General features: G+C 40.2%; 1 protein-coding gene and 1 pseudogene across 1 annotated transcript; both read right to left on the reverse strand.

Annotated features, from left to right (window-relative positions):
• Window positions 1–9,018: 9,018 nt before the first annotated feature.
• Window positions 9,019–16,828, reverse strand: LOC121796664 (annotated as a pseudogene).
• A 3,513-nt stretch (window positions 16,829–20,341) lies between these two features.
• LOC121793890 (3-ketoacyl-CoA synthase 10-like) lies at window positions 20,342–22,854 on the reverse strand. The gene is made up of 3 exons (XM_042191913.1): window positions 22,449–22,854; window positions 21,309–21,893; window positions 20,342–21,088 (listed from the first exon to the last, which is right to left on the reverse strand). Exons 1-3 carry the CDS (start codon window positions 22,848–22,850, stop codon window positions 20,540–20,542), a joined length of 1,536 nt encoding a protein of 511 aa, XP_042047847.1. The 5' UTR covers window positions 22,851–22,854; the 3' UTR covers window positions 20,342–20,539.
• Window positions 22,855–27,803: the final 4,949 nt, after the last annotated feature.

Here is a 27,803-nt window from a genome sequence, read left to right on the forward strand (position 1 = left end):
CTGAGCTCATCACTCTCTGAATCACTGTCACGCGCAGATGGATTCAGGCTTAGCTTCCCTAGCTCCACCTCAAACATATCATAGGGAATTTGATCTTTCTGTTTTCCCTTGCTCAAGTAAGGCATCTGGTCTTCAATGAAAACCACATCCCTACTCAATACAACCTTCTGATTACCAGGCTCAACACTCCATAGCCTATAACCTTTCACCCCCTTCTGATACCCCAGCATCACACACTTTATTGCCCGAGGCTCAAGCTTACTCTTTCTGTCATGTGCATATGCTGCACATCCGAAAACCCTGAACTTTGAGTAGTCACCATGAGTCCCATACCACCTATAATCTGGTGTATCTGACTTTAGGCTAGAAGAGGGACATTTGTTGATAAGATATGCAGCAGTACAAACTGCTTCTCCCCAGAATTTACTGCTCAGACCAGAAGCGAAAAGGAGACACCGAACTCTTTCCAAGATTGTTCGATTCATTCTTTCAACAACCCCATTTTGTTGGGGATTTGTGGGTACTGTCCTATGACGCTTGATCCCTTTCTCCTTACAAAACTCATCAAAATCTCTAGAAAGAAACTCCATTCCATTGTCTGTTCTAAGACACTTCACCTTGCTGTCTTTCTCAAGCTCTACCTCCAAGCACCAATTCTTGAACTTAGAGAAAGTGTCTGATTTTTCTTTTAGGATATAAACCCATAGCTTCCTTGAATAATCATCTACAATTGCCAGATAGTACTTCCCTCCACCAAGAGTGGTTACTGGAGCTGGCCCCCATAAGTCAGCATGGATATACTCTAAAGGAGATGTAGATAAATGCATACCAGATGGATATGGCTTCTTCTTTGATTTGCTCAAGATGCACTGTTCACAGGAACCAAGGTTGCTTGATGTGTTTCCAGAAATAAGACCTTTCTTGGCTAGTTCTTTGAGGCTTCCTTCAGCTGGATGTCCCATCCGTAGATGCCATAGATTCAAGTTTTCAGCAGCCACAGCATTTGAATCACCAATCACAACCTCTCCAATCAGATAGTACAGGCTGTTTCTCCTTTCTGCAGTCATAACCATCTGATCTCCTTTCTTGATCATCATCTTGCCTTCATGAGATGAGAATGAAAACCCCTTTACTTCCAACAAGCCTAATGATATGAGATTCCTCTTAATCTCAGGAATGTACCTCACATCACTGAGCAATTTCACAGATCCATCCATCATTTTGAATTTTATCTTTCCTATTCCTCTAACATTGCAGACTTGGTTGTTCCCTAAGAGCACCGTTCCAGTAGCAGGACTTAGATCTTGGAACCAATGTTCATGTGGGCACATATGAAAACTACACCCCGAATCCATTATCCAAGATCCGCTAACTCCACCATCCATTACATTCATGATTTCTGGAAGCTCTACTCGCTCAACACAATCCGCATTGTTCAGTTTCTTCCCCTCAGATGCTTGCTTCTTTTTCCAAGCAAAGCAATCGTTCTTGAGGTGTCCTGGTTTCTTACACCAGAAACAGGATCTTGACTCCTTTACTTCAGAGCTTGAAGGCTTAGAAATCTCAAATTTCTTCTTGAATTTTGGCTTCTTGAACTTCTTGATGTGTAGGCTCTCAGCTGCACTCTCTTGAGATCTTGAAGCACCTTTCTGCAATTCCTTTGCTCTCAATGCGGCCTTTACTTCAGATAAGGTGATGGTTTTCTCCCTCCCATACACCATCGCATCTCGAAGATGATCAAAATTCTTTGGCAACGCGTTGAGCAGCAGGATAGCTTGGTCTTCATCTCCTATAGTGACATCTATGTTTTCAAGATCATCAATCATCTTCGAAAACTCCTCCATTTGTTCACAAATGCCTTTATCTTCCTGGAATCTATAGGCGTATAACCTCTGCTTCATGCACAACCTGTTAGCAAGAGAGCGAGTCAAATAAAGACTCTCCAATTTTGCTATCACGCCTGCTGCAGTGGTTTCTTTTGCCACTTCTCGTAGCACCTTATCGCCTAAACAAAGGATCACAACACTGTGAGCCTTAGCTTGAATTTCTGCCAACTTGGCCGCAGCCTTCTCATCCAACTCGGCCTTCCCCTCATCACCTTCCTTTTTCTTTTCAAGGGCAGCAGACAACCCCTGCTGGATCAACATTGCACGAATCTTCATTCGCCAAAGTCCAAAGTCGTTGGAACCGGTGAATTTTTCAGCCTCTAGCCTTGCAGTAGCCATTCTTCAAACGGATGATGTGCAGTAGCAGAAATAACCTCAAAACAGCCAGGAAACAATTTCAATTGCCTAAGCTTTGTTCTTCGTTCCCACAGACGGCGCCACTTGTTATAAAATCAAGACGTATCAGGAATGAACAAGCCACAATTGCAAGAATGAATGAAGAACTTGATTTGTGATAAGTATGGAGTAACACACGATATTGAGAAAACAATGAAAAAACTCTTATTGAATATTGATCTTGATACAATGGATTACTCTCTCTTCAAGTAGAAGTAGAGTATATGTAGCTGAGCTAGACTACTACAAAAAACCGCGCTCAACAGCTCACTAACTACACACTGCAGTTACAAACTAACTCTAACCGAAAATTAACTAATACTTCAACGGCTATGACTGAGCAACGGCTACTTCACAACGGCTACTTCGCCGATCTTGATTAAGCTCGGCTAATCACCGAACTCGATGAAGCTCGGCTAATCACCGAACTCGATTCAGTTCGGCTAACAACCGATATGTAATACCGAACTTGTCATGCAGCGCCGAGCTCGTGGATTCCATCTTCACAAGACCAAGTCGCCCACCTCAAACTCTAAATCTCGACGATGTTTGTTGGTCGACTCGCGCATTCGCTGCTGGGCGCGCTCTAAATTCCGTCGCAAGTCCACCAATAACTCCCCCCGTTGCCGTATGACTTCCGCCGCCGATGGAGGCGTCGATCTCGATGGAGCTGCAAAAATCAAACTTGGCGGCTCTCTGCCATAGAGTGCTTTATACGGGGACATGCCCAAACCTGCATGATGGAAGCAATTTAACGCTAGCTCCGCCCAAGGAAGAAAATTTGCCCATTTGGATGGCCGATCTGCTGTGAGCGCCCGCAGATACTGCTCCAAACCTCAATTTCGGACCTCCGTTTGACCGTCGGATTGTGGATGGTATGCCGTGGAAAAATTTAGTTTCGTGCCACTGAGGCGCATCAAATCCTCCCAACACTGGTTCAAGAATACCGAATCCCTGTCGGAGACTAATGTCTTTGGGAAACCGTGATGGCGAACCACTGTGTTGATGAACAAATGGGCCACCCTTAACGCATCGAACCTCATCGGTAATGGTGCAAAATGTGCATATTTAGACAAACGGTCTACTACCACCATGATCACCGTGTAACCGCGGGATTGAGGCAAGCCGGTAATAAAGTCCATAGACACGTCCTCCCAAACTTGGGACGGTATTGGGAGCGGCTGTAATAGTCCCGCCGGCTTCTGGGTAGAGTATTTCGTTGTCTGGCACACGATGCAAGCTTCCACAAACCGCTTCACGTCTCTCTTCATGTTCGGCCAGTAAAAATCCGCAGCCATGCGTCGCAAGGTGCGCTCGAATCCGGGGTGTCCTGCCGACTGCGAGCTGTGATATTCTGTCAATATATGCGTCCGAGCCGAGGAGCGCGAACTCACAAATATTCTGCGGTAATAGTAAACCAGTCCGTCCACTAAGGATAAGTGCGGCGGGGTTCGTCCCTCCTTTATTTTGGCCGTGATTTCCCGCATTTCCGGTGACGACGCGGTTTCTCGACGAAGTAAATCCAGCAGCTGCGGGATAGGATGTGCCGCGGCTGCCAACATCGCGCCGCTCTGCTCGGCATCGGGGCCTTCGTCGACCTCCGGGGTCAGTACCTCAACCCCGTCGGACGGGCCGCCCTCCTCACGCCTAGACAGCGCGTCAGCTGCTCTGTTCGTGATCCCCTTCTTATACTCGATAACGAACTTATACCCCATGAGTTTGCGTACATAGAGCTGCTGTTCTGGCGTCTGGACTATCTGCTGGAGCAATTCCTTTAAGCTCTTCTGATCACTCCTAATGATGAACTCCCTCCCGAGTAAGTATTGACGCCATTTCTGCACTGCCTCGACAATCGCGTATAATTCCTTATGATAAGTGGAAGCGACTCGGCGACGAGGCCCAAGTTTCTTGCTAAAGAAAGCAAGCGGGTGATTTTCCTGCAGTAACACTGCGCCAACGCCCGTATCTGACGCGTCCGTCTCGACGCAGAAAGTCTTTTCAAAATCAGGAAGACGAAGCACGGGGGCTGTCGTCATGGCGCGTTTCAAATCCAAGAAACTAGAATCCGCCTCCGGGGTCCATTCAAATGCATCCTTCTTCAACATATCCGTCAAAGGTGACGCAATGAGCGCGTAACCTGCCACGAAACGACGGTAATAGCCGGTTAGTCCCAAAAACCCGTGGAGTTTCCTAACATTCTTGGGTTTCGGCCACGCCGTCATGGCATTAATTTTGCTGGGATCGGCCATAAGAGAACCATTGCTGATCAAGTGCCCCAAATATTCGACGGTGGAACTGCAGAAAGAGCACTTGGATAACTTGACGAAGAAACTGTTTTCTTGGAGAACTTTCAATACAGCGGACAAATGCTCCCCGTGATCCTCCAGAGTCGGGCTGTAAATCAGTATGTCATCGAAGAAAACAATGACGAACCTCCGTAGCATAGGTTGAAAAACTTCGTTCATTACTGCCTGGAAAGTTGACGGGGCATTTGTTAACCCAAAAGGCATCACCAAGAATTCGAAATGGCCGTCATGTGTTCGAAAGGCAGTTTTAAATACATCCTCATCTTGCATCCTGATCTGATGGTACCCTGACCGCAAATCCAGCTTTGTAAACACCCGGGCCTTACCCAATTCATCAAAAAGCTCATCTGCCGTGGGTATTGGAAAATGGTCCGGTATAGTGGCGGTGTTCAGCGCACGATAATCAATGTAGAAGCGAAAAGATCCATCTTTCTTATGAATCAGTAGTACTGGCGATGAGAATGGGCTGTTGCTTCTTTGAATAATCCCCTAATCAAGCATGTCTTTGACCTGGCGCTCTATCTCATTTTTTTGAAAATAGGGATAGCGGTACGGCCTGACGTTGATTGGTTTCGTGCCCGGCAACAGATGGATGCGGTGATCATAAGGACGCGAGGGTGGCATCCCGGACGGTATGCCGAAAACCGGTCTGTAAGTTTCCAAAACCGCAGCTATGGTTGGTGCAAGATCCCCCGGAAACTCCTCTCGGATCTCGGATGTGGTAGTGGTCGGCTCCGGTTCCAGGAGCATGATCTCATATACTTCCAAACCACCCGACGGGGACCTCAGAGCCACCAATGAGGCTCCAACTATCTTACGGGCAGGTGCGTAACCCCCGTCAACGTAATACGGCTCTCCCCGTGAAAAAATTCCAATGTTTTTCCAGCAAAATCTGCGGTCACCTTCCCCAATGATTCGAGCCAGTCCATTCCCAGAATCACATCTGGCCCATGAATAGGTAGAATATGGAGATCCACCATAAAAATCGCGCCTTGTACCTCTAATTTTGTCTGTTTGGAGACGTGTGTGCAGAGAAGGGCCGCCCCGTTGCCCACAATTACCTTGAATGGACGAATAGGCGATAGTGGCAAGTGCAATGATTCTGCAATCTTTGGGTGGAGAAAATCCCGGTCGCTCCCTGTGTCAATTAAGACACTCACCTCGCGATCATGTGTAACCCCCACGACCTTAATTGGCCGCGATCGACGACCCCCATCCATCGCGTGAACATGCGACACGTCCGTCGGCACAGTCTCATCAGCTGGAAGTCCATCCGACTCCTCATCATCATCCTCTTCGTCCTCCGCGTAGCATAGTAGTCGTTGTTTGCACACATGGCCGACCATCCATTTTTCGGGGCAATAGTAACACAAACCCCGACGGGCGCGCTCTATCTTTTCGGCCTGGGATACTCGAATCGCGCCTGTCCGCGGCCCCTCCCCTCCGCGGTTAACCGAACCCGATGTCTGGGCCGCCGTGGCTGTGCCCGTGCCCGCTGTAGGGCCCCCCGGGATACCTGGCTGACCGCGGCCCTCACGGGTTTGCCAAGGACGACGTTGTGCGGCTGAAAATGCAGGCTGTGGCCCGCGCTCATGCGGAGCTTCCGTCCACTCCAAAACCAAGGCCATCGCGGCTGATAGCGACCCCGGTCCGTGTAACTTCACGCGTTCCTGAACGTCCGGTTTGAGGCCCGCTACAAACAAAGTGAATAACTCCGATTCTGGGATCCCATGGACCCGATTCAAGTATTTTTCGAACGTATTGTGGTACTCCAGTAGTGGTCCTGTTTGCGTGAGTTTTGCCAATAGGCCAAAGTAATTCTGAAAACTCCTCCTATCGAAGCGATGGTGAACATCCTCCAGAAATTCGTTCCATGTAACGAACTCGTTATTCGCACAATAATTAAATACCCATTCAGCAGCCGGTTGGTCAAATAACATCACAGCATAATGTAATCGCTGAGCGTCGGGCATCATAAGGTGATTGAAGTAATATTGGACTCTAGAGATCCAATTTGTGGCGTCCGACCCGTCGAATCGCGGTGGGTCCATCCTCACCCCCGACTGCCTCTCGAACCCTTGCGCACGACCCTGATATCTTTGAGGTGGGTCCCAACACGTTGTCGTGCGATTAAAGGCATCATCGAACCCCCCAGACGACTGCCGTGGATGGCGGTTGCCTTGCGTTGTCCAATCGGGCCCATTACGACCGACGGTATCGCGTCTCGGGCTGGCGTCTGGCGAACTCTCGCGGAAACCCCAATTAGGGTTGCGTCCGCGACCAGCCCTGTCGCCCGATCTCATGCGACGGGTCTCGTCGTACCCCCAGTCATCCCCGACACCAAACCCTGAAGGTTGCTCCGTCTCACGCGACCAAGAAGGGTCAAGATTCTCGACATGACGGGCTGTATCATCTCTCGCCGGCTCGAATTTACCCAATCTCTCCAATCTCTCCAATACAAGGTCGAGGGTCGCGAGGCTGGTTTCCTCAAGCCGCGTCTCCTCCGGGTGGCGAGTGTCGCCCTCGCCGTCGTCCCCATGTGGACCCCGGAACCCCCCACCTTCGCGGCGGTTCGTTCTTGGCGGCCTGCCTCCAAACCTCAACGGCGGATAGGAATCCTGGCGTCCCGAGCCCCAGAAGGCTTTGCCATTGTTGTGGTTGTAGTTGTTGTTTTCAAATCGTGTCATGAGTACTGGATGAAAGCACCAGAAGTTAGGGACTCAATTCCCCAACGCTGATCGGCGGCTCGATGGCTCGGCGATCAAGTCACTCCCGGCGTCCTGCACAGGATCGGCGGTGGTTCTAGCGGCGGCTGTGCGCGGAGGCTCTCCGTCGGGCAGCGGCGAACTAGGATTTGTAGTAAAACTCTTTCTTGGTGGGCAAAAATACGTAAATTTTATTGATGATTAACTTAATGAACATAGCACTATTTATAGACTAAGGACCCTAGGGTTGGTTCGACTCCTAATCCTAATGCATCTCGGGAAAGAACCAACAAAGAAAACCCGAAATAAATAAATAACCAAAATAAGCTAATATCCAAAAATAAGAAATAACTAAAAGGAAATAAATACTCCTAACACTACTTGGAAACGAAATCTCCGAACAAGTCGGGCGGCCTTCGGTTTCTTCTCCCTTTGGTCGTAGCGATCGACGCCCGCATATCACTCTCCCCAATTGTCGGCGCGTCCTTCGTGCTTTCGGCCTTGCGTGCGGACCCTTCGCCCGGCTGATGCGGTTCTTGCATGGGGGTCGTATCAGAGACCTTCACAATATGCCACTCAGCTATTACTGAACGTGTGAAGTTAATTCCTGACACGAACTTGAACAAGAAGAATCACCAACTGGAAAGAACTTCAAGAACTTTCACACAAGAAATAGATCGAACACAAGATGTATGTGGTTCGGTTACAAGAACCTACATCCACGGGAAAGGGAGGACTTCTTTATTGATCAACAGCGTATAGCAGTAGGAGACTACAAGCTCATCACCGAGCTACATACACACTAATTATAGATGACAAACTTCTGTTCTATAATTTCCAGAATCCTCGATCCCGAAATGTAAAGAGATACTCTCAATTCTTTATGTGTGTACGATTTGATATTTTAGTGCACGGACCCAATCTGTGTATTTTGTTGCATTTTCGGACGTAGAGTAGATTTTGACTTTTTAAAAAGGATGAATCAATGCTAAGATTATTCATTACTTTATAATAAATTTTTGCATATCCTAGTATACCATCCTTCATGGAGTAGTATTTAACTAAAAAATGATAAAGCATGCATGTGACTATGTATGGAATATGGAATGATGAGCAAGTTGATTTATGAAAATCAAGACACAAATATTTATAAACAAAGCATGCCTAATCTCCAAAATCTTCTAAAACGTTTTAAGTATATCAAAATATCACAATAACTAATTATGTTATTGAACATCATCTTCTAAAACATTTTAAAACTCCTCTATCTTTTAAAGCATTTTAGATTTCCCAAAACATTTTAAAACTCCAACATCTTCTAAAAGATGCAAACTTAATTCAGGGATTAAATTTGTAATCCACTCTTTACAATATTACCATATGCGACCCATTATTTTTCTACTTACACCACCCTACCTAATAAATTGAGATTCTTTCTCCACTAAAATGTGTATTTTCTAATGGGGCTAATGGAGTCACCAAGGCCTGGACCCAGGAGCTGGGGGAGGTGAAAAAGCCTGGACCCGTGCCAGGGAGAGGCAGGTGGACCCATTGGTTCCCCACCTTGACAACGAAGCGCAGTTCGGTGGTAAGACGCTTCACCTCCGCCCGTTAGGCCGGGGGTCCGAGTCTCTTCGGGGGTAGATGGGGAACCATCGTTGATCCTCCTTTAATTAAGAGAAAAAAAAAACTAACAAACTCATATTGACAGAGATTGGAACTTGGTGAAAAGAAAAGAAAAAATTAAATAAAACATGTACTGAATTTAAAAGGTGAAAATTACTCCAATCAATTTCTCTTCGTAGATATCGTTCCATCTAATTTCAAATCCATATCATGCCTTCTTTCCTACTCATTTGAATCACAGATAAAAAAATGTGTACTATATTCTAAGACCATGTCCCAACTCGATCGCAGTTTCATGGACTTGACTGTAAACTAGATGAAGTGGGAGCACTCCAGCTAGATGTTCAGAAACAGCAGCCAGAGCAGCTTTTGTAGGCCTCCTGTGCAACAGATAACAATTTAGCTCTAAAATGCTTAACTCAAACATTTACTATAGTAATTATAACGAAATAAGATTGAAGATTTAAATGCTATTATCTGTGTCCATTTGATCACTCTAATAGCAAGATTTTTAACCTCAGGTCCCACAAAAGTGACTGTCCATTGCACTGTAGATGGCTTTCCCATGATGATGGTTCAGACTGAACAACAACAACCATACCAGAGAGTGCTCTGGCCTGATAATGTTTGCCTACTAACAAATCCTCATTGTGAATGAACCAAAAGATGGGGATTTCCAGTGTAGACCTGCTTTGTGCATGTAAACCTATATAAACAAATAAAATACATTAGTGAAACATGATTAATTAGGCTTTGAATGGTGATTAAAGTAAGGATACACTGCACTTTCAGGAATGATTTAAACTATTTAATTGACTTGTACATTCATTTACATTCAAGTTACACATGATAAAAACAGGGACTTAGTTTCACAAGAATAAACTTTTGGGAACCAATTTGTTCAATCCAAAAATTGTACATGTATGGACTACGTGTTGACGATAAACTTAGAAACTAACTATGTTTATTCCTAAAACTTATATAGATCAGCAAACATAAACTTTGAACGCATATCCGTAAAAGATACTCCCTCCGTCCCTTAAAAATATGAACTATTTCCGTTTTAGTCAAAATTATGAACTTTCTATTTGTGGGAACTTTTTTCTCTCTAATGAGGTGGAACCAATCCTCCACTAACAATACTTCAAACACTTTACCAATTGTGCATTAAAACCCGTGCCCCTTCAAAAGTTCATATTTTTAAGGGACGGAGGGAGTATTATTATTAGATGCATCTAAATCCATTTTCTTACTAGGAAAAATAATTTCTCAATGATGAAAATCACAATGCATTTCCATGGATTTGAAGAAATTTAATGGCAATGCCCAAATCCTATCTGTTATGCTACAATCAATTTAAGCTTTTAATTTGACACTACAAAGAGCCGTTTTCTTCTTGAAATCACCACCATCATTTCCCCTCTAAAGCTTTGTTTGTTAAAGAAACTTCACAACTTAGATGCCATCCATGAGACAAATGGTCATCTGAGACTTGCTTAGCAATAAAATGAAATGAGATAACTCCCTCACATTTTCTGAAATAAAGTGATCTAAGGTAAATGAACATGCACACAGATAGACACATGGATGTGAGTCCACGAGTGTTGTTTTAGGATATGACGAAACCAACATATGTATGTTTCTGTTCACGTGAATTTGGAAAATACTTCAATGGAGTACGAAATATGTATAAGCACCAGAAAAGAAAACCAAACCTTTCAAGGAAGCATGACCATGTAGCCTCAGTAACTGATGCTGAAGAATAGAAGAATCAAGATATGTACGAAGTGTTTTCCTGAAAGTAACAGAGGTACAGCAGCTGCTCTCCTAGCCACTGAAAATGCCATTGCCAAACAAGGGTAACCTATGGGAAAAGTCAAAAGTTGGATAATAAGACCATAACTCAAAGAAAAAAAAATTCAATCATCTCTCAGAAAGAGATAATCCAGGTGGTCTAGTCTAACAGTGGGATGAACAGGCTCCAAGAACATCATACAAAAGAACGGTTAAGGAATATTAAGAAAATCAAATACCAAGTCCCTAAAAGTACTCAACTATGGTCTTTAACATTGACTTTCTAGACCCATTAGTTTCTTTCATGCCCGCTTAATCAAGGTAGAGAACTTTCAGGAAACTCCAAAATATGATGTTCCAACAGAAATCCATATACTTCAATATATATACGATTTTTAGCAAGGATTTCCTTCAGTTAATTAGCAATACATTCCCTGGCTGTAGCTTTAGATGGCAAGCCTGGTTGGCATTTAAAGCTTAATTAAAATTATCAATGTGTTTCACAACATCTGTAGCTAGAAGCCTAGAACTTTCAGAAGCAATACTAGAATTTCGGTTTCCCATCATTTTGTCTACTGCAAATGTATAGGCTTCCACATGTAGAAGGCTAGAAGCCTAGAAGTCACAACAAAACTACGTGCATAAGAAACTTCCAAGTGCATACTATTATTGAGAACATATTAGATATAGATGGAAATCAAAATTACCAAAGTTGATGCATATAGAACTAATGAAAAAAAAGGCATACATGTGTTGGCTGAAGTGAACCTGCTGAGAAGGTAACACCAAAGAGGAAAGCCCATGCACTAGATTTTCCAGATCAACAGGTAATTGTTTAATATGTCTTACTTTCTGCACAAAAAAACGAAGAATGATTACAAGATTGGATATACTTTATCTAAAATTCTAAAGAATGCTTTTTTCTACATATCTTTACCTCTTGTGTGACAAAAAACAACTGAAAAGAGATTTTTTCATAATAGTGGAATGCACCATCTGCAAGGGATGGAGAAATAATGTGCCTCAAGGAACCCCAGAGGGTTGCCCCTAGGTGTGAAAGGAAAGTGTCACGTGCAACAGTGTAGTTCTGGAATTCCTGCATGACCAGAGTGTGGTCAGGATAATAAATTGGTTTCGACAGACAAGAGAAGAGAGTAATATACATCAATTGTCAGGATTCCATTTTGAACCAAGAACATTATATATCAGACATGTCTAACTTGGAAAAAATAAATAGCAAACCTCATGTGTATCACTGAACAAATTCCAGTTCTCCATGCGTTTCAATGCGTGTATGGCTTTTGTTTTATGACTTTCATCATATTCCTCGCCCTCAAAAGACTGGAGCTCATTTTTCAAATCATGCATGCGCTCATCAAGCTCTATTATTATGATGTTGTAGACGGTCAATTAAAATGTGAATGAAGAGGAAATTGGCAAAGATATCCATTAAGCAAAAGCACATTACCTTCACAGAGTGAAAGTTTGATCTTTCTTCCCCTTACAGTGTCTGAAAGCAAAGAGCTCATATATACCTATCTCAGCTAGAAGGATATCAATGGCATGATGATCATTCTGCAGCATTTGATATGAAATATAGCTCATAAATCCAATTGAATAGATGATACTAACAGCTTGAATATATGCTTTTCGCATCGAATAGATATATTTCACAACACCTTTGATGACTACAGCAAAAGCTTTCTACATGAAGATTGTAAAAGTATAAATGGCGCATAGCACTCATAAATTCTGATATTTCTCGATCATTACAAACATTGTAAAGATAAATAGACAGAACATTAGTTTCCCATTATCAGGAGGTGGAGGTTTATACTGATATGGAGTGAAAGGATATCGCATACAGTGACAACTAGAAACAGACAAAGGTGTACCGACGTGATTCAAAAATAGACCTCACAAAATGAAATAAAAGGATATAGATACACAAATTGAAAATGGCCAACAAGAATTCAGATAAATATATAAAGAGAGATACATGGAATCATGAAAAGGAAACAGGTGATCTGCAGCTTATCCGAATACCATAACTGTGATTAGTTTTACTTCACTTCCTCTGACCAACTAATACCTGCAACTGCACCGATAGTTTTCTCCACATTTGGTAGGCTTTGTTCTGTACCTACTCCTTCTCCGCCTACCGAAGGTCCCCATGAAAAAGGTCCAGCAGACAAGTCGATGAACGCCCACCTGGTATAAAACGGCTAACAACTATTAAGTACCAAGATCTTGACTCGAGGGGGGTAAAGAGAGAAGAGTAGGGAGACTTCACCTTTGATTTCCAATCCACGTATCTGTGAGACATTCAGCATGAAAACCATCTAAGTTTCCAGACTCTAAATCTTTCTTAGTAAAAGGCTTGAACTTTTCATTCTTCCCTTCCAAAAACTGCAAGATATTTTGAAAGATCATACTAGAAGACCTCCCAAAGAGAAGCTTTCATTACAAGGCGATAAAAGCTTCCTCAATCTGATCGTCACAGCCAGTCCAAATTTAAAGATATGAAACTGGTATCTGCCGCTCTTAAGGAATATATCAGTTAGCATTATCCATAAGAAGAATATACCTGCAGAACTTTGCTCTGTATCATATGAGCTGTGTCTTTCCCTTGATATAGCCTCTCAACATTGTTCAATGTGTCCAGGAATCTGTTATACCAGTCTATCTGATAATCATTTATTAAAGAGAGCACATCAGAATCACAAATAAGGTTGGGTGATTTTCCGATAAAGGAATGGAAGAAACTGAAAAACAGCAAAGGTCAAGCTACTTTTTTTGTAATTTTTTTAGTCTCAAACATACTGAACTAGCTCGACAACTGAAAACTTCAGAGGCAGCAAGTACTACCAATAGATGGTACAGAAGGAATGGAAGAAAGCGAGAAACAGCAGAGGTCAGGCTAACTTTTCTTTGTCTCAAACATACTGAACTAGCACGACAGCTGAAAACTTCAAAGGCAGCAAGTATTACCAATAGATGTTACAGAAACATAGGGATGCAAGCTACAACAGTGACTGGTTGATTAAAAACTTAACACGTGTTTGTGTATTGCATAACCAACCAGTTGTTAGAATCAAATTCAGAAAAGAAATCTCAACCAAAGAGAATTGAGTGAATTCCGTCAGGAGGTTAGAAAGTTATAGCAAAGTAGTGGTGGTATGACTACTTAGAAGAGCTCAGCAATATTTTTCAATTTATATGTCACAACCAGATACATAAAATATGGGCGGAACTCGGAAGTATAACTAACCGTGTCAGTCTCTTCCATTATAGTCCAGGAAAACTTTGCCATTGGATGCTTTTCATACAAAGGTCTTTTGATTTTCTCAAGAGCTAACAAATTATTAAATGTATATATTAGGGATATAATAATGTATTAGTCATCTCGCCAAACAGGAAAGAGTAAAAAGCTAAAGAGAAAATACTACTACACACCAAGAACACTCTCTGGAATATTTCCAGACTGACGAATCTTTGTCTGCAAGGTCTTATTCTGCAATATTAATTCGAGTAGAGATTAGTGGAATAGTAGCAACAGAAGAAAGCTGCATTTTAAAGTTAGAATGTATGGCTCGAATATGAGAATGACCAGGTACCATAAACTAGTAAAGTGTGGTTCTTTTCTTACATACAACAACAGCAAACGTAAGTCTGATGAATTAGTTGAGAAGAATATTAAATTTGTCCTAAAACTTGAAATTGAATGTGATCAGACTGTCAATGGAACTTCTTGAGTATGTATTGAATAACCCTGATGAAAAAGGGGTACAAAAGAGGCTACACAATCATAAAACATACCTCCTTAAGAAAGTTTATTTCAGACTCAGACAAGCCTCTCCTGCAGTATAAATTCAGTCAGTGAACTCACCAGCAACGAGATATAAATACAACACCAATTGTAAAAGAAAGACTCTTCTGGATGATCATGATCCCAACTATTTCAGAATCTATCCTGTTCTTTTCTGCATTACAATATCCTTGGTATTTTTCCTCTTCTCTTCCAATATAGTACTCCCTCCGTCCCACTCAAGATGTCCACTTTTCCTTTTTAGTTTATTCCACTCAAGATGTCCACTTTCTATATTTGAAAATAAATCCCTCTCTCCTATCTCCTCTCTCCTTATTGAAAATATTCAACTACCTTTTTTCTCTCTACTTACTCCACCTAACTCCTCCTAAATCCCGTGCCACTCAAGAATGTGGACATGGACATCTTGAGTGGGAAGGAGGGAGTACACATTTCATATTGAACCTTTTATCTGACCTCTCTTCCATAACTAAAGAATCCAGACCTTGAGAGAAGCATACATTATTACAAAAAAAAAACCTTCTATCCATAATAATCAGTTAAAAACGTATATCAGAACTGGGAGCTCTCCTCCAATACTAAAACATATTGAAAGATTTCATCAAAACAAAGCCAAAATAAACCTTTTAAAATAGTTAGGAAAAAAATTGTGTTTTTATTTGGTTCTAAGTTGAAGCTTTTTTTTTATTCAGCTAGCAACAGTAATACAGTATACGATCATAGCGCATCAGAAATGCTCCCTCTATACTGTGTGAATGTCACGCCCTCATTTTCTAAGGATAGAAAATACGATTGATCGCGACTAGGGGAGGATTAAAGAAGCGGGGAAGAAAGGGGAAAACAACACAACTCGACCATAGCTCGAAACAAATGGGAATAGCTTGAATAAAAAAATCAGAGTGTCATCTCAACAATTGACAACTCAAAAGGATTATATCTCAACAATACATAAACTCAAAAGAAACAACATTCAGCGGAAGCATTCGAGAGAAGAATAATATTATGTATGAAGACATAATATATTCGAAACATTTAAAAGCAAACACAAATCTTCACTAGCTCTGCTCAACACCCATCGCGCTCGTCACAGCTCAATCTGCACATTTTTTTAAAAGAAATGCAGGGCTGAGTACTTGATGCACTCAGTGGACTCATGCCGAAAACATTTTATTAAAAAAAAGTTATTTATCATGCCATTAACGAGTGACCTCGGGGTTTTAACTTTGAAAGGGTCCGAGTCACTAAAACATCTCACCAACATCATCATCATCATCAACCTCAACATCATCAACATCACCATACCATATCTGAACATACAAGACAAGGAATGTGCCACATTCCAAGCCACTAGACCGGCCAACTCAAAGAGATAGCACACGATCTGCGGGGTGTACACTAGCCTGAGTAGGGACTCACTCCCTAGTCAGACCCGAATTCGATTAACCATACATGGCAAAAGCCACTTCAGATAGGTCGCATAGCAACACAAAAATATGGCATGACAAACATATTTCGCAAAAATAAATATACTTAGGACATAGTCCTTATTTAAAATAAAGCCCACCTCGTTCACTTAAAATCCTCAGCTTGTCTTTCCGTTCCATTCTCAAAAAGCGTGCAAAAATTACACCGTCCGATCTTTCTTGCTCGCGGAGATATCACTTCTTTTGAGTCCATACTTGCATAGTCCGTAGCATAATCTTCGGCTCGGAAAATTAACATCCAATCTGGAAAACTAAATATTTCTTCCCAAGTTTTTATTAACAGGCCCATCACTCCACTGACTTTGCTAAGATAAATAAACTAATCCAACTTCATATGATCTAGCCCCAAGAATAATTAGACAGCCGGCCTGATCAAAACAAAAATACTCCCTGGCCCAAAAACTCTTGTCCCCATTTTCATCAAAAGCCCAAATCAATTGGGCGACCAATCGAGATCCTCTCATCACTCTCTATCTCTATCAAAATTTCGACATCATCTACTCTCTTCCTCTTCTCTTCTCAAATGTAAAATACCCAAGATCAGAACCTACTTCCCCATCTTCTTCTTGCCGTCTCCTCTCTCAGCGACTCATCTCCGTCTCCTGTCTGCCTCCGTCAAATTCATCGGCGATGAGCTCGACAAGCTCAGCTCCACCTCCGCCTATCTTCTTTCTCTCTCTCGGTGATATGATCGTCGCAATGCACTCTCCAAAGTCGCTGCTGCTGCTCCTGACGTTGGCCGGGACAACCATTCGTTGCTGTCCGCCGCAGATTGCTGTTGTTCGAGACTCACCGCCGCCATAGTTTCTAGCCTGCTGTCAACACGCCCAGGTGCTGCCGCTCCCCGATCCCAACCGACTCCTCCACCGTTAACTGCCCTCCATTGTCGCCGGTGTCGGTGTCGCTCCCGTGCAACTCTCCTCTTTCTGTCGTTTCACCCCACCAAAACAAGCCCCAAATTCCTTTCTGTCTCCCCCAAAGTTCAATATCAACGTCTCTCTCTTCTCTAAACAAAACTAGCAGCCCTGGCTTTCCATCTCTTCTCTTCGCGCGATCATTCTCTGGCACCTCTTAACTTCTGTTCGGCAGCCCCGGACAGCTCCGCTGTCGAGTTGGGGATGTTTTCATCGCCGCTGCTGCCGGACACGCACAGGCAGTGCCGCCGTCGCCTCCTTGTGTGGTGAAGAATCTGCCTATTACTTTTATTCTCCCCTTCCTCTCTCTCTCTCAGTTTTATAATTTAATGAAAGTGGTGTAACTTACAAGACTTGGGAGTATATAAACATCAAGTGAACTGGATTTGTTCCTATCTTCCGGTGGTTACAGATCACGGCCAAAAATTCCTCAACAGAAAGGGAGTGGCTGATTTTGAGCGATTGCAAAAACAATGAGGCTCACTTGGGCTCTTAATAATTGGGCTCCCTCAAGAAAAGAATTGGCTTGATAAAAAAAGGAAACGATCATGGCCCGATTTCTATTAACAGCTTTAGCCCATTCTATTAATCATCGAAAAGAATTCAAGGCAAAATTTTCAGCTACGTAAACAACGTTTTGGAGAACAAATAAAAGGTCGAAAAAGTCGGGGTATTACAGTGAAAGTTGGCGATGTTTAATTATATTATGATGACACCATGAAAGTGATATGATAAGGCATGAGGTCTCTACTATAATTCTTTTAATAGAGTAGACTCAATCAACAATAAAAAGTAGTAATTGACAGAATAATTAGTGCGAGCAGTACTTGTAATTTATGTGACTGACAAGTGGAAGATGGTGAAAGTTGGCGATGTTTAATCTTGTAAAATGGTGTTAGAATTTCTCCAATTTTTGGAATTCTAGTGTGCTCAAATATATGATCAATTTTTGGGAACCATCGCTCTAGTTCTTCTGGATTAAGCTTAAAATCTGCAAAACAAAAACATTGGGGATAGTCATAGATAAAATCCCCCTTGTAAAAACAGTAAGATGATTGAAGTGATCATTCGCAAAAGTGATGAGTGCATCTTGCCATCTCCAGATACCTTGGTTCCCATTGCCTTCAAATCCAATGAAAACAAAGTTTACAGGCATGGGAAGGTACACTGAGTCAACTTCGAAAAGCTTGAGATAATTTGCGATATTACCTAATATCCAAAAAAAATACAACTTCAAGATCTGAAGAAGTGAAATATAAGGCATAAGAACTTCATACACCATGAATAAGGAAATTAATCATGCAAACCAATGCAATTCTTAGCTAGTAAAATTACTGTAAGTCTGCAACTGATAACATTCATCAGGACCAGATACTGCAAAGACAATCTCTAATAAAGTCTGACACATTAAAGTTCTTATAGACCTTTGTGATTCAAGGCCAACCAGGCAATTGAAAACTTTACTGCATACCACACATCCACACCTACGAAGGGGTGGAATAATGAAACCCTATAACACATTAACACTTAGCCTCATTTAAGTACCTGCCTTGGTGAAGTTGGTGGGATCAAGTTTGCTCGGGTTAGATGATTCCAAATCATCAAAACCTGCATGCCGTGAATTCCAATCACAGAGAAGGAAAAAAGTAAGTAAAGATGACATTCATATGACTCGAAGGAAAAGGCAACCAACAATATACGTAAAACAAACTGAAGAATATAGAACAACATAATACCAGTTCGCATAACAGACTCGCTCCAGAAACGACTCTTCTCCTTGAGATTAAACAAGGAGAAAACAGATGATGGTGATTTACCACTTTGACGATTATCAAACGGAGCCCCATTTGACGTATCCTGTAATAGCTGATATAAATCATAAAAAATCAAGTCAATCAAACTACATTTCCACCAAGGCTAACTCAATATTCATCTAACCCCCCGTTTCCCCTCAATTTCAACATTATTTTCTTCAGTCTAGAGCGGCAGGGGCTTATTCAACTTATGTACAAACATTAAAAGTAAAATGACACGATCAAGCAAAAAAATGAAAGCGAGTAAAGCTAATTTAGACGTCAAAGGTTCACTAAATTCCCCAATACAGTTAAAACAATCTAAAATTATGAAAAGAAAGTGACTAAACTATTCAAAGATGACAAAACGGAAAAGAAAGAAGCACTCACCAGAAGGGAAAGCAAGAACGCGAGAAATGTGAGGCTACTGCCTCTCCCTCGTCTGATTTAATTCGAATTAGAGACGCATAAGCCTCATGCGTCTCTCCCTAAGGCCGTGAAAAAAAAAATAAGAGACGCATGAGGGAGATGCGTCTCTACCTAAGACGCATGCGTTAAAAAAAATCCGAAAAAAAAGAGAGACGCATGATCCTCATGCGTCTCATTAAAAGGAGACGCATGAGGGTCATGCGTCTCTCCCAAACCCGGAACAAAAAAAAAGTTCAGTACAATCAAGGAATGATATCTCTATTCTAGAACAAAAATAGAAAAAACCCGAGGACCGAACATCGGAGCCGATCTCCAAATTCAATCTTGATTCACCTTGTACTAGCTTGAGAAACAATAAGCTTGATTGAGAAAAATGGATCAAGGTTTTACCGCGAGTGATTACAAGGGGAAGTGACACCATCCGGTGCGTCGAGATACAATTATCTGCAGTGGACCAGTGTTTTGAAATAAAGGTGCACTTCTCCCTCAGTCGGCCAATAATGTTACATGGCCCTGATTTAAGTAATTATTTGACTTTATAAAAGAAAATACTATAAAAATTTAGTAGAATGTGTTTTATAATAAAATGTGAGTAAAGCGAGTTAGTTGAATATATAGATCATTTGTCAAAAATGATAAAAATTTAATGAGACATTTATTGGTGGATGGACGTAAAAAGGAAAATAGGACATTTAATGGCAAACGAATGGAGTACACGGTAGGGAATTTTATCTCATTTTTATTTTTCATGTCATGAGGTGTGTAAGTGATAGATAAATCACATAACTCTTGCTTGATCACAAAAATTATTGTGAAGTTTTATATGAAGAGTCGAATTTTTATACTAATACTCTCTCCATCCCTGAAAATTTGTCACTTATTTTCATTTCCGTCGTCCCTAAAAATTTGTCACTTTTCACTTTTACCATTTTTTAATGAACCTCACATTCCACTAACTCAATCTCACTCACATTTTATTATAAAATTAACATAAACAGTAGGACACACATGCCACTAACTTTTTCAACTCACTTTCTGTTACATTTCTAAATACTCGTGCCCGGTCAGATGGTGACAAATTATAAGGCATCGTATTATTCAAGATGAATTACTTCGTCGAGAAATTTAAGAGCAAACATTGGAATTTATTAAGCTCGTATTTACCAGATTCATAGCAATAAAGAATTGTTTAGCAATAGTATTTAATTTCCAGAAGAATGTTACACTGAAAAATTAACATCAATAATGAAATAGTTTTACAATCAGAAACTAGAGTGGGCAGTAAACTCATACCACTATCCATGAAAATAATTAAGTTTATTGAATGTTTTTATGTAAGTAGATAGATTATATGATGGTGCCTTGTAAATTGATAGTTCAATTCTCCTTCCATGGGTTTCTGTTGTGATGCTTAACAGTTCTGATAGCTTTCCATACAGCACTGTTACACTTGAAGCCTGAGCCCAGAGCCAGCTGCCACACCCTGTCCCCTTTCTTGATTTTGCTCTTGGCTTCCAAGTAAGCTAGCTCATACCAGATGCTGCTGCTCGACGTGTTGCCAAACCGCTCCAACGTCTTTCTTGACGCCTCCATGTACTCGTCTGTAAGGTCCAGGTTCTTCTGCATCTCGTCTAGCGCTTTCCTGCTCGTCGCCAGTATGCACACGTGCTCGAACGCCAGCTTGTAGTCGGGGATGTAGGGCTTGGACGAGCTGCTCTTCTTCCACACCAGCGACTTGAAAAAATGTAACTGCTCGGAAACAGGCAGCACCAGTGGCCCTAGTGTGGTAATGTTGGCCTTGAGAGCATGCCCTCCCACTTCCACCACATCTTTGCTCACTGACAACCCTTGCTTTCCTCCCGCGTCTTCCTTGAGCTGAATGCTCTTATAGCTCAGGTCGTCCATTCCTTTGTGCGTCCGTACCACCTGCACAAAGGTACGAACAGCATTAGAAAATGTGCAATATATAAGGGCCTTTTGGGAAGTGCCCCATAAAAGAACTCTCACGGGTGCGAATCCTAGTTTGGATTGAAAATGTTCAAACAGTATATAAGGGCTTTTTGGGAAGAGCCCTATAAAAGAACTCTCACAGTGGTATCAGAGCCCTGGTTTGGACTGGGCCTGTATGGCAAAGTGGACCACTTACATGGTTTAGTTGATATTTTGACCGCCACCGCTCAAGGCGGTTGTTGGAGAGCAGCACGGCAGCGGCCCCCATCCGGAAGAAGCAGTTGGGGAGCAGCATGTCCAGCTCGTTCCCGCCATACCAGGTGAAGCTGACAACCTCTGTGCTGACTATCAAGGCATACGAGCCTGGGTAGGCTTTCAAGAGGTCGTCAGCGAGGTCCACTGCGGTTATGCCAGCGGCGCAGCCCATGCCACCTAGGTTGTAGCTCTGGATGGTGTGCCTCAGCTTATAGCGGTTGATCACCATGGCTGAGAGGGATGGGGTGGTGTTGAGTACCCTACAGTTGACTATTAGAATCCTTATGTCTTTGGGGCGGATGCCCGTGGTGGCGATGGGCTCGTCCACAGCGCCAAACATGGACGATGCCGCCTCCTCCCTCCCCACGGTCAGGTCTTTCGTGTAGCCCGGCCGGAACACCACCCGTGGCAGGTATGTCTCGTCGCCTATCCCGGAAGTCTTGAGAACTCGCTGCTGGAATTCGAGCGCTTTCTCGTTGAACTGCCCCGATTTCTTGGCTAGTTCTAGGTATTCATCTCTTGTGATCTGATTTGGTCAAATGGAAAACATCATGAAATTGCAAGACCCTATTGATGTATCATAATGATCTAATTTATACTACTAGTATTTTGTAATGACTCATTCTCTTATGTTTATGGTTATAAATTTAAATTTTAAAAGTCACGCGATTCGAATCTGAGACCTTTCACCTCAGATATTAATCTCTCTACCGGCAAACTCACACACACATGACTCACTCTCCTACTTTATGAACTACACGATAATCTAAATTATTTTTGGAAAATAAATCGGCACATCCTTATTTTAATTTTCAATTTTACTTAATTGAATTAATTAACCAGAAATCATAATGATTTAAAGAATCATTTTGCTATTTTGGGATGTCCATGATTTAAAAAACCATTTACTTTTAGTATGTAGACCAACTCTTTTTCATGCACATTTCATTATAAAACTAACATTAAAAATGTGACTCACATTCCACTAACTTTTTTCTTTATAAAGTCAAACAATTTCTTAGAATTCATTTCAAAATGATCTAATTTAATGAACGAAATATTGAGAGGCTCAAACACATACCTTAAGGTCATTTGGTGGGAGATAGCATGCGAAATCGACGAGATAAGTGGCACGAGGAGTTAAATCAAGACATACATAGAGAAACAAGGACAAGAATCCAATAAAAACAAGTGTGTTAACAAGGTTGTAGTATTCCAAATGGAAAACATCCCATGTGAGCTTGCCCACTTGTGTGCCAAAAACGAGCAGAAGAATCGGGAGCCACGCGAAATAGAAGCCGTGGTTGATGAGATACCCGTACCCGAGCTTCACGTATTTGAGGTTGACGGAGCTGAGGAAATTGGGCAGGCCACGGTGCACCCTGACAGAGAAGCTAGGGGAGCCTGCGTAGGGGCCGGAGCCCTCAACGCCCCGGTTCACGATCTCGGGTGAAAGGTACTCCTCCTGTGGGCTTCTTGCCATAGCATGCAGCAGGTAACGAAAAATGTGTGAATAACATAAAGCGTGGGGTAATAAAGAAGGCGTGCAACAGAATGACAAGGCTTTGTTGCATGACTCCCTTTTGAACAGCGGATTTGTAGGACTTAGGCATTTCGTGTTTCTTCAATCCTGTTGCTTCAAATTCTCAACTCTTCTCTTTTACTTATTACTCCACTTTATATATAATATCATCATGTAAATTATCATTCTTTTGAGTTGGAGTTAAAAGACTCAATATTCTAAATTATTGTAAGGTTTTAAAGTAGGAAATAAAATATGGCTTTTGGGTTATTGTTGGACTAATCTTCAAGTTTCAGCATAATAAAATTCACTTTCAAATATACATAATTCGAGGATTCATTTTTTGAGTACCGAGAACCTGTATTTATAGATCAATGAGTAGATAAGATTTTAGCTCCAAATGTATTTTGGCTACATTCATTTTTCCTCTCAGAGTGAATCTGTATATGTTTTTGGCTCTACAAATTTTCCCCTATTTTATCTTGGTCACCAAGAAAATATTTAAGCTCTAACAAATGTAGGCTCCATTTTAATGTCCCTAGAAATTATATCAAACACCACCTTTTTTACGTGTCCTGTCACACGCTTTGCACATTTTTAAGAAATAGAATTACACATTATACAATATCTAATGCATTTTTCAGTCATGATAGATGTAAGTACTCCTTGGTTCTCTTATAGTTGAGACAAAAAATTTCGAATTCAGAAAGGAATGTTTAGTTTGTTAAATAGATAGATAAAAAAGTAACATAGAGAAAAAAGTAAAAAGTGAATAAAATAGAGAAAATAAAGTAAAAGTAAGAAAAATTGTTAATTATTACTATATAAGAAATTACTCAATTATAAGAGAACTTTCCTAAATAGAAAAATAACTCAACTATGAACAAACGAAGTGAGTATCTTATCAGCTGGACATATGGATCTCACATTTCGAAAAGGAATAGATAAAATTAGGGATATTGACACATAATATCATGGAACTTTCAAAAAGATGGTTTTCCCACGAACTTTGAAATATTGAAAAATAATATCACGAACTTTACCTTGAGTTTGTTATTTCCCACCAGTGAAAAAATTCCGGCTATATTAATAGATTGAAGAAAAAATTTGGTGGGTGTGTTTCAAGAAAAACTATTCTTAAAGATTGAAAATTTTGAAACTCTCGAAGTTGTTGTCAAGAAATTACAAAAAAAATCTGTATCATGATATTATTTGCCAGAATTTTTTCATTGGTGGGAAATAATAGACTCGGGGTAAAGTTCGTGATATTATTTGTCAATTTCAAATTTCGTGGGAAAATCCAACTTTTAGAAAGTTTCATTAGATTAGGTGTCGATATCCTATAGAATTAAAAGAAAACTTAGAAACATAAAAAATAAGACACCACATTAGTACTAGCAGCATTTATGTATCAAAAGAACTGGATTGAATTTTATTCTCTTCTTTTCTGATCTATACACATGAAGTTCATGTAAAAAATATGAAATATTAGTTGTGTTAGTAGTATATCGCAATAATAAACATCAAGATGGAAGAGGGAACAAATTTATTGCAAGGCTATTTATATGGATCTGAAAAACCTTTTTTTTCACGTATATAGATATAATAATAGAAATGTAATCAAATGCAAATTTTAAATATTGTATAAAATTCAAACTATGATCTGGACCGTTAGAAAATGTCAACAAATGACAAAATAACAGCAACAGAAAATGTTAACACAGTATCAACGACTGATGATGTGTTGACAATGTGTTAAAAAATTTTGTTGCTGTTATTTTATCATCTGTTGACATTTTTTAATGGTCAATATCATAATTTAGAGTTTATACAATATATAGAGTTAGCATTTTACTGCTATCCATATTATTATAATAGTATAACAAAGTATATATTTAAAGTAAATTCACCAACAACCGTTGGCATTTTTTATTCAGAAGTGGAGAGAGTATTTGTAAATGTCAAATTGAAAAAAAATTGCCAAAGTAATTCACCAACAAAAACTGTTGGCATTATTAATTAGGTTAAAGATGAACATAAATAATTAGTAAACATCATTCAAATAAAATTGAACATGCATATTTCACTTAATACTGAATAACTAATAATCCCACCATTCTATTAGCGTTAACACATTTTTGGCACAGACATTCCACTAAGTTAACTCATATTTCAGTATAAAATTAATTATTAGTAATTGAGAGTCAGACATATACTCCATTAACTCTTTTTTATCTAATCACTTTCCTTGAATCGAATAAAAATAGAACGGATATATGCAAATAATGAAACATTTCAGAAATTTAAATGGAATTAATTCAAACTATGTTAAAAGCATATCAATAGACTAATGATAATTTGATATTTTCACTATCTCTCACTACCATTGCTAAATACCATTAAACTCTATTTGACCATTTAGTTTGACTACTAAATTTACTGTAAATGTTGATTTAATATTTATAAAAATATGTTATATATAAAAAATTTACACTAAATGTTAAACTCTGTCAATACACTCAAGGAGTTAAAGGTACAACCACGTATGGTCGATTATTCCCATTTACATATTCATATGAAATTATATTCATATTTACTTCTAGGATTGTATAGAAATAATGTGATAAGTGCACTGACTTTGGAAGGAATGGCCAAATTTTGTTTTAGTTAGGTAAATAAATTTATGTATATGCATTGCTAAGTTAGCAAATTAGTGAAATGTAATGAACATATATAGCCAGATAGCAAATTAGTGAAATGTAATGAAAATATAGAGCCCTCAAAAGTAGGGATGTCAATTTAGCCCGCACTCCGTGGGCTGGCCCGAATAGCCAGCCAAATTTATAGGGTTATGGCTGAAAATTTCCAACCCGATAAAATTACAGCCCAAGTAGCCCGCACCCGATTAACCCGCAACCCGTTAGGGCCAGACCCGAAAAACCGATGGGCTGGCCCGGAAACCTGATAAAATTTCTATTGTTCTATTTGTTTGACTGTAATTCGACACTTCATTTATTATTTTACAATATATATTACTGAAAAAATAACTTTCCATTTTATATATTAAATATATAAATTATATTTTAAGTTTTTATTAATATAATACTCCAAATCACTAAATGGAGTAATAGATAAATGAATTAGAAACTTCAAATTCACTAAAAATATATTTAAATTTCTAAACATGCTTTAAAATTTGTTGATGTTTATGTTTTATTTTGCATAATTTCAAATATTAATATTTGATCATGTTTATGTTTGAGTTTAAGCATATATCTCAAATTTAGTATAATTAAATATTTTACATTTTATAAATATAACTAATTTTCACCATTATTTATTGGATGAGTCGTATGTTAACTTTATCGGTAGCAACCCGATTAACCCGATGAGCTAGCCCGAAACCCGAGCTTCTAGGGTAAGGTTGAACTTTATAACCCGGAAAAATCACAACCCGATTAGCCCGCACCCGATTGAACCGCAACCCGAATAGAGTTGGCCCGAAACCCGGTGGGCTGGCCCAATTGACATCCCTACTCAAAAGTGTCGACTCAAACTTAAATAAGATATTCGGCGAAAATAGACCTTATTAGCATAGAAAAAACTTTGATTGTTTTAAATAAACTTCGCATAGGAAAAAACATTTAAGACATCATTTTACATAGTACGCTTAAAATTTTTCCCCCATCAGCCCTTGTATTTTCATTTTATGTCATATTTATGATTTTTGTTTTGTGTTGGTTTCTGTATCTTCGTATCTTCCTGTAATAACAAAATATATTTGCATTTCGAATTTATTCTAAATAAAAACATTTTAATGTATGTAAAAATGATGTCTTAAATGTTTTTTTATGTGAAGTTTTTACATTAATGTTTATCTTTTTGTTGCATGTGTTAGCATCCTCATTTCCATGGAAGAATGGTGCCCCTTACATAGAGAAAAACATTAATACGAATACCAAATAAATGCACGGTTCTTTTATCATATTTTTGTAGTGTTGTTGCATAGTTTGTGGAAAATGTCGAGAAATTTGAGATACAAACTTGCCGGGCAGAAATTACACGGAAAATAAAACAATGAAAATTACACTGAAACAACTGAAAAATTAAACGGAAAAAATTCTGTGGAAAGTGGTAAGCCGAGTCGAGGAGTCCTCTTTCTGCAAGACGAGATACGCCCCGATAGTGCTCTCGGTTTGGTGTGTCGTCCCCAAAGATAAAACAATGAATGATGGAATGATGAATGATGAATGATGAATGATGAATTATAGATGATGAAAGAACTTAGTCTGCAGATAAACTTTTAGCTCACAAAAGAATTTAGTTAGCTCGGGTCTTTTAAGAAAAACCCATGTGTGTTACTGTGATGACTTGACAACTATATAATGTATGTTTTGCTTTTCGGCACATGTCCACTGAGTACTCTTGTACTCAGCCTTGCATGTAGGTCCATATTATTAGTAAGAGAGAAGGGAAAAAAGTAGTACTCCCTCCGTCCCACAAAAGATGTCACACTTGTGGGACGGCACGAGAAGGTTTTGTTTTGTGTGTTAAATGGAGAGAGAAGATATAATTTTTATATTCATGTGAGAGAGAACTTTTTCTAAAAATAGAAATGTGACATCTTTTATGGGACAAATTAAAAAGGAAAGTGTGACATCTATTATGGGACGGAAGGAGTAAGAGCATCCACAATAGCGGCGAGCGCACCGGCTCGCCGATTTTTGGCGCTCGCCGGTTCGCTCGCCGAACTATTGCAGCCGGCGAGCGCCAAATCGGCAAGAATTTCGGCGAGCGCACGCCGATTTTAAAGCGCTCGCCGATCCGCTCGGCGCCATTGCAGCCCCCGGATCGGCGAGCGAATTTATTTATTATTTTTTTTAATTTTCCAAACACTATATATACGCGCTTTGC

The sequence above is a fragment of the Salvia splendens genome, chromosome 3 (genome assembly GCF_004379255.2).
Source record: "Salvia splendens isolate huo1 chromosome 3, SspV2, whole genome shotgun sequence".
Classification (NCBI taxonomy): Eukaryota; Viridiplantae; Streptophyta; class Magnoliopsida; order Lamiales; family Lamiaceae; genus Salvia; species Salvia splendens.